Source organism: Coregonus clupeaformis, chromosome 26 (assembly GCF_020615455.1).
Source record: "Coregonus clupeaformis isolate EN_2021a chromosome 26, ASM2061545v1, whole genome shotgun sequence".
NCBI lineage: Eukaryota > Metazoa > Chordata > Actinopteri > Salmoniformes > Salmonidae > Coregonus > Coregonus clupeaformis.
Genome location: NC_059217.1, coordinates 43,405,214 through 43,420,460, shown reverse-complemented (window position 1 = coordinate 43,420,460; position 15,247 = coordinate 43,405,214). Strand labels below are relative to the sequence as shown.

General features: G+C 43.8%; 1 protein-coding gene across 1 annotated transcript in view; it reads left to right on the top strand.

The window, feature by feature from the left end:
• Window positions 1-12,295, top strand: part of LOC121540807 (secretory carrier-associated membrane protein 2-like) — a 31,086-nt gene extending 18,791 nt beyond the window's left edge. The window contains exons 6-9 of the mRNA XM_045207687.1: window positions 5,346-5,505; window positions 9,333-9,434; window positions 10,794-10,911; window positions 12,135-12,295. Coding sequence (XP_045063622.1) covers window positions 5,346-5,505; window positions 9,333-9,434; window positions 10,794-10,911; window positions 12,135-12,284 — 530 coding nt within the window. The 3' untranslated portion in view covers window positions 12,285-12,295. The remainder of the gene's footprint in view (window positions 1-5,345; window positions 5,506-9,332; window positions 9,435-10,793; window positions 10,912-12,134) is intronic.
• The last annotated feature ends 2,952 nt before the right edge of the window (window positions 12,296-15,247 follow it).

Sequence of the window (15,247 nt, the reverse complement as noted above, 5' to 3'; positions counted from 1 at the left end):
ACATGTCCAGGCCCGTCTGAAGTTTGCTAGAGTGCATTTGGATGATCCAGAAGAGGATTGGGAGAATGTCATATGGTCAGATGAAACCAAAATATAACTTTTTGGTAAAAACTCAACTCGTCGTGTTTGGAGGACAAAGAATGCTGAGTTGCATCCAAAGAACACCATACCTACTGTGAAGCATGGGGGTGGAAACATCATGCTTTGGGGCTGTTTTTCTGCAAAGGGACCAGGTTGACTGATCCGTGTAAAGGAAAGAATGAATGGGGCCATGTATCGTGAGATTTTGAGTGAAAACCTCCTTCCATCAGCAAGGGCATTGAAGATGAAACGTGGCTGGGTCTTTCAGCATGACAATGATCCCAAACACACCGCCCGGGCAATGAAGGAGTGGCTTCGTAAGAAGCATTTCAAGGTCCTGGAGTGGCCTAGCCAGTCTCCAGATCTCAACCCCATAGAAAATCTTTGGAGGGAGTTGAAAGTCCATGTTGCCCAGCGACAGCCCCAAAACATCACTGCTCTAGAGGAGATCTACATGGAGGAATGGGCCAAAATACCAGCAACAGTGTGTGAAAACCTTGTGAAGACTTACAGAAAACGTTTGACCTGTGTCATTGCCAACAAAGGGTATATAACAAAGTATTGAGAAACTTTTGTTATTGACCAAATACTTATTTTCCACCATAATTTGAAAATAAATTCATTTAAAATCCTACAATGTGATTTTCTGGATTTTTTTTCTCTCATTTTGTCTGTCATAGTTGACGTGTACCTATGATGAAAATTACAGGCCTCTCTCGTCTTTTTAAGTGGGATAACTTGCACAATTGGTGGCTGACTAAATACTTTTTTTCCCCACTGTAAGTATTTGATACATCAGAAAAGCAGAACTTAATATTTGGTACAGAAACCTTTGTTTGCAATTACAGAGATCATACGTTTCCTGTAGGTCTTGACCAGGTTTGCACACACTGCAGCAGGGATTTTGGCCCACTCCTCCATACAGACCTTCTCCAGATCCTTCAGGTTTCGAGGCTGTCGCTGGGCAATACGGACTTTCAGCTCCCTCCAAAGATGTTCTATTGGGTTCAGGTCTGGAGACTGGCTAGGCCACTCCAGGACCTTGAGATGCTTCTACGGAGCCACTCCTTAGTTGCCCTGGCTGTGTGTTTCGGGTCGTTGTCATGCTGGAAGACCCAGCCACGACCCATCTTCAATGCTCTTACTGAGGGAAGGAGGTTGTTGGCCAAGATCTCGCGATACATGGCCCCATCCATCCTCCCCTCAATACGGTGCAGTCGTCCTGTCCCCTTTGCAGAAAAGCATCCCCAAATAAATGTTTCCACCTCCATGCTTCACGGTTGGGATGGTGTTCTCGGGGTTGTACTCATCCTTCTTCTTCCTCCAAACACGGCGAGTGGAGTTTAGACCAAAAAGCTCTATTTTTGTCTCATCAGACCACATGACCTTCTCCCATTCCTCCTCTGCATCATCCAGATGGTCATTGGCAAACTTCAGACGGGCCTGGACATGCGCTGGCTTGAGCAGGGGGATCTTGCGTGCGCTGCAGGATTTTAATCCATGACGGCGTAGTGTGTTACTAATGGTTTTCTTTGAGACTGTGTTCCCAGCTCTCTTCAGGTCATTGACCAGGTCCTGCTGTGTAGTTCTGGGCTGATCCCTCACCTTCCTCATGATCATTGATGCCCCACGCAGGTGAGATCTTGCATGGAGCCCCCAGACCGAGGGTGATTGACCGTCATCTTGAACTTCTTCCATTTTCTAATAATTGCGCCAACAGTTGTTGCCTTCTCACCAAGCTGCTTGCCTATTGTCCTGTAGCCCATCCCAGCCTTGTGCAGGTCTACAATTTTATCCCTGATGTCCTTACACAGCTCTCTGGTCTTGGCCATTGTGGAGAGGTTGGAGTCTGTTTGATTGGAGTGTGTGGACAGGTGTCTTTTATACAGGTAACGAGTTCAAACAGGTGCAGTTAATACAGGTTATGAGTGGAGAACAGGAGGGCTTCTTAAAGAAAAACTAACAGGTCTGTGAGAGCCGGAATTCTTACTGGTTGGTAGGTGATCAAATACTTATGTCATGCAATAAAATGCAAATTAATTACTTTAAAATCATACAATGTGATTTACTGGATTTTGGTTTTAGATTCCGTCTCTCACATTTGAAGTGTACCTATGATAAAAATTACAGACCTCTACATGCTTTGTAAGTAGGAAAACCTGCAAAATTGGCAGTGTATCAAATACTTGTTCTCCCCACTGTATATCTAGTATATCTATATATATATATATATATATATATATATATATACACCTATCTAAACTTATCTATACCTACCAGCCTCCGTCCCCGCAGGAGGCCTTTTGGTAGTCCGTCATTGTAAATAAGAATTTGTTCTTAACTGACTTGCGTAGTTAAATAAAGAAATAAAAAATAAAAATATATATGTCTATACTGATCTATACTATACATATCTATATACAGTACCATTCAAAAGTTTGGACACACCTACTCATTCAAGGGTTTTTCTTTATTTTTACTATTTTCTACATTTTCTACAATAATAGTGAATCAAATCAAATAAAATAAAATGTTATTTGTCACATACACGTGTTTAGCAGATGTTATTGCGGGTGTGGCAGAATGCTTGTGCTTCTAGCTCCGACAGTGCAGTAATATCTAACAAGTAATATCTAACAATTTCACAACATATACCCTATTCACACAAATCTAGTAAGGAATTGAATTTAAGAATATATACATATATGGACAAGCAATGACAGAGCGGCATGGACTAAGATACAGAAGAATATTATAGAATAGGATGCAGTATATACATATGAGATGAGTAGTGCAAGATATGTAAACATTATTAAAGTGACTAGTGTTCCATTTCTTAAAGTGGCCAGTGATTTCAATAGGCAGCGGCAGCCTCTAATGTGCTAGTGATGGCTATTTAACAGTCTGATGGCCTTGAGATAGAAGCTGTTTTTCATTGTCTCGGTCCCAGCTTTGATGCACCTGTACTGACCTCGCCTTCTGGATGATAGCGGGGTGAACAGGCAGTGGCTTGGGTGGTTGATGTCCTTGATGATCTTTTTGGCCTTCCTGTGACATCGGGTGCTGTAGGTGTCTTGGAGGGCAGGTAGTTTGCCCCCGATAATGAGTTTGGCAGACCGCACCACCCTCTGGAGAGAACTGCGGTTGCGGGCGGTGCAGTTGCCGAAACCAGGAAACTGAAGACATCAAAACTATGAAATAACACATATGGAATCATGTAGTAACCAAAAAAGTTTTAAACAAATCAAAATATATTTTAGATTTTAGATTCTTCAAAGTAGCCACCTTTTGCCTTGATGAAACTTTGCACACTCTTGGCATTCTCTCAACCAGCTTCATGAGGTAGTCACTTGGAATGCATTTCAATTAACAGGTGTGCCTTGTTAAAAGTAAATTTGTGGAATTTCTTTCCTTCTTAATGCGTTTGAGCCAATCAGTTGTGTTGTGACAAGGTAGGGGTGGTATACAGAAGATAGCCCTATTTGGTAAAAGACCAAGTCCATATTTTGGCAAGAACAGCTCAAATAAGCAAAGAGAGACTTTTGGACTGTCCAAACTTTTGACTGGTAGTGCCTTCGGAAAGTATTCAGACCCCTTGACTTTTTCCACATTTTGTTATATTACAGCCTTATTCTAAAACGGATTAAATAAAATAAATTCATCAGCAATCTACACACAATACCCCATAATGACAAAGAGAGGTTTAGACAGTTTTGCAAATTTATAAAAAACATCAAAAACTGAAATACCTTACAAATGTATTAAAAATAAAAATAAACGTATTTACATAAGTATTCAGATCTTTTGCTATGAGACTTGAAATTCAGCTCAAATGCATCCTGTTTCCATCTATCATCCTTTAGATGTTTCTACAACTTGATTGGAGTCCACCTGTGGTAAATTCAATTGATTGGACATGATTTAGAAAGGCACACACCTGTCTATATAAGGTCCCACAGTTGACAGTTCATGTTAGCACAAAAACCAACTTTGGCCTGAATGCCAAGCGTCACGTCTGGAGGAAACCTGGCACCATCCTTACGGTGAAGCATGGTGGTGGCAGCATCATGCTGTGGGGGTGTTTTTCAGCGGCAGGGACTGGGAGACTAGTCAGGTTCGAGGCAAAGATGAACGGAGCAAAGTACAGAGAGATCCTTGATGAAAACCTGCTCCAGAGCGCTCAGGACCTCAGACTGGGGCGAAGGTTCACCTTCCAACAGGACAACGACCCTAAGCACACAGCCAAGAAAACGCAGGAGTGGCTTCGGGACAAGTCTCTGAATGTCCTTGAGTGGCCCAGCCAGAGCCCAGACTTGAACCCGATCGAACATCTCTGGAGAGACCTGAAAATAGCTGTGCAGCAACGCTCCCCATCCAACCTGATAGATCTTGAGAGGATCTGCAGAGAGGAATGGGAGAAACTCCCCAAATACAGGTGTGCCAAGCTTGTAGCTTTATACCCAAGAAGACTCGAGGCTGTAATCGCTGCTAAAGGTGCTTCAACAAAGTACTGAGTAAAGGGTCTGAATACTTATGTAAATGTGATATTTCCGTTTTTTTCTGTAAATTCACACAAAAATCTAAAAATCTGTTTTTGCGTAGTCATTTCTTAAATGTAATTACATTTCTTTTTTATTTAGCCTTTATTTTTCTAGGCAAGTCAGTTAAGAACAAATTCTAATTTACAGTGACGGCCTACTCCGGCCAAACCCGGACGACGCTGGGCCAATTGTGCGCCGCCCTATGGGACTCCCAATCTCGGCCGGTTGTGATACAGCCTGGAATCTAACCAGGGTCTGTAGTGACGCCTCAAGCGCTGCCTTAGCCACTCAGGATCCCAAACATATGGGTATTGTGTGTAGATTGATGAGAAGAAAAAAAATGGAATCCATTTTAGAATAAGGCTGTAACATAACAAAATGTGGAACAAGTCCAGGGGTCTGAATACTTTCCAAATGCACTGAACTCAGAAAGTATTGGGACAGTGACCCATTTTTGGTTCTTTTGGCTCTGTAAGTGCTGTAATTTCTAAACGGTTCACCCGATATTGATGAAAATACCCTCAAATTAAAGCTGACAGTCTGCACTATAACTCATAGCCATTGTATTATTAGGGGCGCATTCATTAGGGACGTGTTCACATTAAAAGCTGCTACGGAAAACAAGAGTCAAGGTCGCCCAACCCTGTTTCAGTCAGTTTTCTTCAGTTTTCTTCCGTTTGGTACCTTATGAACACAACCCCCTCTCTTTCTCCCTCCCTCTAGTCCACTGTGTGACTCTGTTCCTCAACCTACTGGCCTGTCTGGCCCTCTTCACCATGGACGCGTCCTACGGCGTGGACTTTGGCCTGTCCATCCTTTGGCTCATCCTGTTCACCCCCTGCTCCTTCCTCTGTTGGTACAGACCTGTCTACAAGGCCTTCAAGTGAGTACAACAGGACCTACTGATCTACAGTTGGCTTGCAGACAATTATGTCATAGCTTAAAGGGATATTTTTCCTCTTTTATTTTTACACCTCAGTCTTAATCAATGTCTTACTTAGAGAAGTTATTTCTTTAATTAATGTATTATCTTGAGAATAAATTGTATAGTCTTTCATGTTTGCATAAAGCTAATTTTGGCATCCAATTGGTTTGCATGTCACTGTGCTTTGGCTTACAACAAGGCTTTGTTTATCTGGTGGATCACAAAGAACATTTGAAAGTCCCTCCAGGATTTCAGTGTGTTTTTTGTGTGTGATATTTGCATGCAGAAATAGTTGATTTTCCAATTCTGACATTTTGCATGGTAATTTGCGATTATGTTTTTCAGATTTGTCACTAAAATGCACTGACGTGAGGAAACGTTTGTTGAAGTGTGGCTTGATTGAACCATTTTATGTGGTAAAAGTGAGGTGATTGGTTAAAATTGCGAGCCTTCTTTTTGTAGTGCGGTGATTGGTCAGTTTTATGCGGTAATAGTGCGGTGATTGGTCAAATGTGCAAGCTGTTGATTTAGCTAAGAAAAACTAATGCAATCACTAAATCCTGGAGGGACTGATTTGAAACATATCAGTGTGTTGTAGCAAGGTTTAAAATATTATTATATATTATAAACTGGGTGGTTCGAGCCCTAAATGCTGATTGGCTGACAGCCGTGGTATATCAATCAATCAATCAATCAATTTTATTTTATATAGCCCTTCTTACATCAGCTAATATCTCGAAGTGCTGTACAGAAACCCAGCCTAAAACCCCAAACAGCTAGTAATGCAGGTGTAGAAGCACGGTGGCTAGGAAAAACTCCCTAGAAAGGCCAAAACCTAGGAAGAAACCTAGAGAGGAACCAGGCTATGAGGGGTGGCCAGTCCTCTTCTGGCTGTGCCGGGTGGAGATTATAACAGAACCATGCCAAGATGTTCAAAAATGTTCATAAGTGACAAGCATGGTCAAAAAATAATCAGGAATAAATCTCAGTTGGCTTTTTCGTAGCCGATCATTAAGAGTTGAAAACAGCAGGTCTGGGACAGGTAGGGGTTCCATAACCGCAGGCAGAACAGTTGAAACTGGAATAGCAGCAAGGCCAGGCGGACTGGGGACAGCAAGGAGTCACCACGGCCGGTAGTCCCGACGTATGGTCCTAGGGCTCAGGTCTCTCAGTTGGCTTTTCATAGCCGATCATTAAGAGTTGAAAAACAGCAGGTCTGGGACAGGTAGGGGTTTCGTAACCGCAGGCAGAACAGTTGAAACTGGAATAGCAGCAAGGCCAGGCGGACTGGGGACAGCAAGGTGTCATCATGCCCGGTGAGTCCTGACGTATGGTCCTAGGGCTCAGGTTCTCAGAGAGAAAGAGAGAACGAGAGAATTAGAGAGAGCATACTTAAATTCACACAGGACACTGGATAAGACAGGAGAAGTACTCCAGGTATAACCAACTAACCCCAGCCCCCCCCCACACATAAACTACTGCAGCATAAATACTGGAGGCTGAGACAGGAGCGGTCCGGAGACACTGTGGCCCCATCCGAAGAAACCCCGGACAGGGCCAAACAGGAAGGATATAACCCCACCCACTCTGCCAAAGCACAGCCCCCGCACCACTAGAGGGATATCCTCAACCACCAACTTACAATCCTGAGACAAGGCCGAGTATAGCCCACAGAGGTCTCCACCACAGCACAAACCAAGGGGCGCCAACGCAGACAGGAAGATCACGTCAGTAACTCAACCCACTCAGTGACGCACCCCTCCCAGGGACGGCATGAAAGAGCACCAGCAAGCCAGTGACTCAGCCCCTGCAACAGGGTTAGAGGCAGAGAACCCCAGTGGAGAGGGGAACCGGCCTGGCAGAGACAGCAAGGGCTGTTCGTTGCTCCAGAGCCTTTCCGTTCACCTTCACACTCCTGGGCCAGACTACACTCAATCATATGACCTACTGAAGAGATAAGTCTTCAGTAAAGACTTAAAGGTTGAGACCGAGTCTGCGTCTCTCACATGGATAGGCAGACTGTTCCATAAAAATGGAGATCTATAGGAGAAAGCCCTGCCTCCCGCTGTTTGCTTAGAAATTCTAGGGACAATTAGGAGGCCTGCGTCTTGTGACCGTAGCGTACGTATTGGTATGTACGGCAGGACCAACTCGGAAAAGATAGGTAGGAGCAAGCCCATGTAACGCTTTATAGGTTAACAGTAAAACCTTGAAATCAGCCCTTGCCTTAACAGGAAGCCAGTGTAGGGAAGCTAGCACTGGAGTAATATGATCAAATTTCTTGGTTCTAGTCAGGATTCTAGCAGCCGTATTTAGCACTAACTGAAGTTTATTTAGTGCTTTATCCGGGGTAGCCGGAAAGTAGAGCATTGCAGTAGTCTAACCTAGAAGTAACAAATGCATGGATTAATTTTTCTGCATCATTTTTGGACAGAAAATTTCTGATTTTTGCAATGTTACGTAGATGGAAAAAAAGCTGTCCTTGAAACAGTCTTGATATGTTCGTCAAAAAGAGAGATCAGGGTCAAGAGTAACGCTTGAGGTCCTTCACAGTTTTATTTGAGACGACTTTACAACCATCAAGATGAATTGTCAGATTTAACAGAAGATCTCTTTGTTTCTTGGGACCTAGAACAAGCATCTCTGTTTTGTCCGAGTTTAAAAGTAGAAAGTTTTCAGCCATCCACTTCCTTATGTCTGAAACACAGGCTTCTAGCGAGGGCAATTTTGGGGCTTCACCATGTTTCATTGAAATGTACAGCTGTGTGTCATCCGCATAGCAGTGAAAGTTAACATTATGTTTTCGAATAACATCCCCCAAGAGGTAAAATATATAGTGAAAACAATAGTGGTCCTAAAACGGAACCTTGAGGAACACCGAAATGTACAGTTGATTTGTCGGAGGACAGACCATTCACAGAGACAAACTGATATCTTTCCGACAGGTAAGATCTAAACCAGGCCAGAACTTGTCCGTGTAGACCAATTTGGGTTTCCAGTCTCTCCAAAAGAATGTGGTGATCGATGGTGTCAAAGGCGGCACTAAGGTCTAGTAGCACGAGGACAGATGCAGAGCCTCGGTCTGACGCCATTAAAAGGTCATTTACCACCTTCACAAGTGCAGTCTCAGTGCTATGATGGGGTCTAAAACCAGACTGAAGCATTTCGTATACATTGTTTGTCTTCAGAAAGGCAGTGAGTTGCTGCGCAACAGCTTTTTCTAAAATTTTTGAGAGGAATGGAAGATTCGATATAGGCCGATAGTTTTTTATATTTTCCTTTTTTTTATATCAGAGCGTATACCATGTGTATGACAAAAAATTGTATTTTTAATGCTCTAATAACATTGGTAACCAGTTTATAATAGCAATAAGGCACCTCGGGGGATTTGTGGTATATGGCCAATATACCACGGCTAAGGGCTGTATCCAGGCACTCCGCGTTGCGTCGTTATATAATATTTCTTACCAACTGAGCTATAGAGGACCATATCGTAGGCTGGCTTGCCACAAAGCAAATAGGGAAATATTTTGCAGTAGGTTGTTTACTGTTTTATAATGGGTATCGATGCCCAGTCATCGTGGTAATGATGTTCCTTAATTAAACTATTTCAATTAAACAGACATGCTATGATAATGATATTGTAATGTTGTTGACATCCTGTCCAATAGCCAAACACGGAGGAACAGTGTAGTGTGCAAAAAAATGAAGGGTTTTATTTCTCAATGTACTGCCAGATTGTGTTATTTAATCCAATGCGTTTTCTAAACCCTGGGTCTCTGCAGGTCGGACAGCTCCTTCAGTTTCTTCTTCTTCTTCTTTGTGTTCTTCTGCCAAGTGGTGGTGTTCATTATCCAGTCTGTGGGCATCCCCAGGTGGGGAAACAGGTGGGTCTGAGTGAATGAGATGCTATGGATGTCAAATTGATGTATTTTTCTGTTTCGCATATCTTCAATCTGTACGTGTGGAGGGGGTTGTGTGTGTGTGTGTGTGTGTGTGTGTGTGTGTACACTACAGCCTGAGTGAATCTGCATGCCAGTCAATGAGCTTTCTCTCTATCTCTATTATTTCTTCCATCTCTTTCTTGCTCTTCTTGTCATCTCTGACGGATGCCTTCCTACTTCAGTGTATCTCGCTGGCTGTCTCTTGTTGTCTCCCTTCTTTTGGTGTAATCACAAATGTCTTTTTTGCTGGATACGTGACTAAGGGCTTTCACCAGTCCAACCAGGGCCCGTATTCACCAGTCCAACCAGGGCCCGTATTCACCAGTCCAACCAGGGCCCGTATTCACCAGTCCAACCAGGGCCCGTATTCACCAGTCCAACCACATATTCACCAGTCCAACCAGGGCCCGTATTCACCAGTCCAACCACATATTCACCAGTCCAACCAGGGCCCGTATTCACCAGTCCAACCACATATTCACCAGTCCAACCAGGGCCCGTATTCACCAGTCCAACCACATATTCACCTGTCCAACCAGGGCCCGTATTCACCAGTCCAACCACATATTCACCAGTCCAACCAGGGCCCGTATTCACCAGTCCAACCACATATTCACCAGTCCAACCAGGGCCCGTATTCACCAGTCCAACCACATATTCACCTGTCCAACCAGGGCCCGTATTCACCAGTCCAACCACATATTCACCAGTCCAACCAGGGCCCGTATTCACCAGTCCAACCAGGGCCCGTATTCACCAGTCCAACCACATATTCACCAGTCCAACCAGGGCCCATATTCACCAGTCCAACCAGGGCCCGTATTCACCAGTCCAACCAGGGCCCGTATTCACCAGTCCAACCAGGGCCCATATTCACAAAACGTCTTAAGATTAGGAGTACTGATCTAGGATCAGTTTTCCCTTTAAGATCAGAATAAGTACGAGTGTATGGCAATGAGGAACCTGATCCTAGATCAGCACTCCTACTCTGAGATACTTTGTGAATACGGGCCCAGGTCAGATATGTGAGGGAGGGAGGTAGAATGCACTTGTAAAGAATTGGAACAGGGCCACTGTTTGCTTTGAGTAGTTGATAAGTAAATCAGAAAATATTTTGATCAATGAAATATAATATTTTGTCAAATATTGTGAATTCTATAAATATTGTGAATACAAACCATAGAATCGTTCAATGGTGAATAACATATACGTTTTATAACATCATTTCTAAGGAAAATGCATTCACGTGTTAGACTAAATGAAACAGCTTACCGTGTATTGATTCCTTCTTCTTCATTCCAGTGGTTGGATCGCCTCGTTGTTCGTCATTTTCTCCAACAAGGCGGTGGGAGCCATCATGATGGTGGTGGCCTACTTCTTCACCAGCTGTGCTGTGCTGTCAATCATTCTGCTTAGATTGGTACGTGGCGTTGCCGTAACTCCCTGGGAGAATCTCTATCGCATTTCCTTGATATCCATTGCGTCCTCACCTCCTCCTCCTCCTCAAAACCCATTGGATGAGAAGGTCAGAGGGGCGGGACATCTGACCTTCTCATCCAATCAGAGGGTCGGGACATCTGAACTTCTCATCCAATTGGTTTTAGGAAGGAGGCTAGGAGAGAGGACACGAGGAATCAAGGAAATGCAATTGAAATGATCCCCCTGTGTGCTGTGTGTTATAACTGTACAAATCCAGTTTTTTGACTGAGCAGTTTTGTTTTCAGTATGACCATGACTGGTGCTTTACTATAAAGCCAGTCTAGTTCAGTTCAATCCTGTCTATTGTTTTCAGTATTTCCATGACTGGTGCTTTACTATAAAGCCAGTCTAGTTCAGTTCAATCCTGTCTATTGTTTTCAGTATTTCCATGACTGGTGCTTTACTATAAACCCAGTCAAGTTCAGTTCAATCCTGTCTATTGTTTTCAGTATGACCATGACTGGTGCTTTACTATAAAGCCAGTCTAGTTCAGTTCAATCCTGTCTGTTTTGGGTCGCCTCTGGGATTAGTATTAACATAAACACTTACTCGGTGACTGGGTTCATCAGGAAGTGCATAGAGGATGTCTTCCTACTGTGACGATTAGAACTTATCCAAACCAAAAAAACGTGGATAAATGGCAACATTTGCACAAAACTGAAAGCGCAAACTACCGCATTTAACCACGGCAAGGTGACTGTATTCATTTAACGAAACAGAATGTAAGCTGGCGAGATCAGGATTGTTCGTACGGGGCTAAGTTGTAATTAACCTGATTCATTTTATCAACCAGCTAATTATTAGAATCAGGTGCGCTAGATTAGGGTTGGAGTGAAAACCTAGAGGACGGTATCTCTCCAGGAACAGGGTTGGAGAGAACCTAGAGGACGGTAGCTCTCCAGGAACAGGGTTGGAGAGAACCTAGAGGACGGTAGCTCTCCAAGAACAGGGGAGGACGGTAGCTCTCCAGGAACAGGGTTGGAGAGAACCTAGAGGACGGTAGCTCTCCAGGAACAGGGTTGGTGAGAACCTAGAGGACGGTAGCTCTCCAGGAACAGGGTTGGAGAGAGAACCTAGAGGACGGTATCTCTCCAGGAACAGGGTTGGAGAGCCCTGCTATACATTCTATACTATAGCCCCTAATGACGTGGTGTCCTCTCCCAGGTGCACAGCCAGTACCGGCGTACCGGGGCCAGCTTCCAGAAGGCCCAGCAGGAGTTCTCCCAGGGTGTGCTCACCAACAAGACCTTCCAGACGGCCGCCGCCTCCGGAGCGTCCTCCGCCGCCTCTGGAGCCTTCCAGGGGAACAGCTAGACCCAGGCTGGGTTAACTCAACCCCCAGATACCCCCTTCACCTCCTCCATCCAACCCCCACCACCGCACCACCTTTTTGGGATGGATCCCCCTCCCCAAACCCTGCTGTCACCATCCAGTGCAGGTCCCACCATGGTGCTCATTTCATATATGAGCTGTGGTCATCGGACAGCAAGAAATGGTTGCTTGAGTAGGAAACTGTCCCAACTGTGGTTTTTGGGAATTGGAAGCCTGATGTCAAATGGTTGTGAATCTTGTGATGCTCTTCAGTATGTGTTTGTGTGCACTTTTTTTGCGATGCTTGTGTATGTGTGGATATTCTCTTTTAGCGATTCTCTCCTGTGTGTGTGTTTTGTGTGTGTGTGTGTGTGTGTGTGTGTGTGTGTGTGTGTGTGGCGCTCCTGATAGTGTCTTGCATGTCTGGCTGTTGTAAAGTAACCACCGGTTGAGACTCTGTTGTAAAGTAACCACCGGTTGAGACTCTGTTGTAAAGTAACCACCGGTTGAGACTCTGTTGTAAAGTAACCACCGGCTGAGACTCTGTTGTAAAGTAACCACCGGTTGAGACTCTGTTGTAAAGTAACCACCGGTTGAGACTCTGTTGTAAAGTAACCACCGGTTGAGACTCTGTTGTAAAGTAACCACCGGCTGAGACTCTGTTGTAAAGTAACCACCGGTTGAGACTCTGTTGTAAAGTAACCACCGGTTGAGACTCTGTTGTAAAGTAACCACCGGCTGAGACTCTGTTGTAAAGTAACCACCGGTTGAGACTCTGTTGTAAAGTAACCACCGGTTGAGACTCTGTTGTAAAGTAACCACCGGCTGAGACTCTGTTGTAAAGTAACCACTGGCTGAGACTCTGTTGTAAAGTAACCACCGGTTGAGACTCTGTTGTAAAGTAACCACCGGTTGAGACTCTGTTGTAAAGTAACCACCGGTTGAGACTCTGTTGTAAAGTAACCACCGGTTGAGACTCTGTTGTAAAGTAACCACCGGTTGAGACTCTGTTGTAAAGTAACCACCGGTTGAGACTCTGTTGTAAAGTAACCACCGGCTGAGACTCTGTTGTAAAGTAACCACCGGTTGGGACTCTGTTGTAAAGTAACCACCGGTTGAGACTCTGTTGTAAAGTAACCACCGGCTGAGACTCTCAACAATGGTGGCTTTTCAGCATCCTTTAATTTCAATGTACAAATGAAGACAATGAGTGTTGCTTTTAGTAGGGTGAAACCTGAATGAAAAATATGAAGTTTAAAGTGTGTACTCTGTCTAATAAGACTATGATAATCACCTAGGTTATTAGTTACCATGGCTACTGTAATTATTAGATGCACATTTTCCATTATACTTACAAATCACCTCAAACTAACGGACCTTTAGAGTCACACCATTAGCCTTTTAGAGTCACACCATTAGCCTTTTAGAGTCACACCATTAGCCTTTTAGAGTCACACCATTAGCCTTTTAGAGTCACACCATTAGCCTTTTAGAGTCACACCATTAGCCTTTTCAGACCTTTAGTCACACCATTAGCCTTTTAGAGTCACACCATTAGCCTTTTAGAGTCACACCATTAGCCTTTTAGTCACACCATTAGCCTTTTAGAGTCACACCATTAGCCTTTTAGAGTCACACCATTAGCCTTTTCAGACCTTTAGAGTCACACCATTAGCCTTTTAGAGTCACACCATTAGCCTTTTAGAGTCACACCATTAGCCTTTTAGAGTCACACCATTAGCCTTTTAGAGTCACACCATTAGCCTTTTCAGACCTTTAGAGTCACACCATTAGCCTTTTAGAGTCACACCATTAGCCTTTTAGAGTCACACCATTAGCCTTTTCAGACATTTAGAGTCACACCATTAGCCTTTTAGAGTCACACCATTAGCCTTTTAGAGTCACACCATTAGCCTTTTCAGACCTTTAGAGTCACACCATTAGCCTTTTCAGATAGTTCTCGTCAAAATGAGGTACTTTGTTTCCAATCTTTTCATGTTCTAAAAAGTGCCTGCTGTATGTGTGAAGTATTGGCTTTGACAATGAGAGACTGGTGTTGTGTAAGAATGGGTTGAATATTTGATAGCAGGTTGGTTTGTCAGTATAGGCTGTCCCATTCACCTTAAAGGGACAGTTCACCCCATTGTCAGTATAGACTGTCCCATTCAACTTAAAGGGACAGTTCACCCCATTGTCAGTATAAGCTGTCCCATTCATCTTAAAGGGACAGTTCACCCCAGAACCCAAGTTTGTTTGTCATTTTCATACCCCCAAAGTGGTCTGTTTCACGATGTCTATATCCCACTACACATGCATTCAAAGAAACGTGTAGGCATTCATCTCAAACCAATGAAAACAATGGTAACCTTAGTACAGATCGTATGGAATAGACTGCTTTTCTTACACTTAAAGGCCCATTCTGTGATAGTCACCGCTGTTAGGGTATGATGGAGTCTGGCAAACTTGGATTTTGGAGTGGACTACACCTTTGACCAAAACCTTGACGTGTGCCTTGACCAGTGCCTTGCAGAAGTGTCGTCTCTCCAGTTTGCCACTGTAGCCATTGGTTCCTACGGTAACCAACCCTTAACCATATTATGGGAGATATTCCGTTATTAAAGAACAATACTTTTCATACTATCGTGTCGACCCAAATCGTGCTGTACTCATATTTTCATTTCACGTTGTTCTTTCCAGCACGGTTCAGGCAACTATGCTGGATGCATAACCAAGCCAGTGCAGTACAGCTCTGTTCAGCTTAGCTCAGTAGTGTGAAAAGGGTGTCAATTAGATTGACATTCTCACCTACAAATGATTGCTATATTCTATTCTATGGATTTGCCACTAACAGACTAAATGAGAACAATGTGAAATAGCTTTTAGCTCTATTTAGGATTATTTTTTATACTTCAGGCGGGAAGCGCTTGTCAGTCAAAATTTGAGCTGGATAAAGTAGAGCTGAGTGG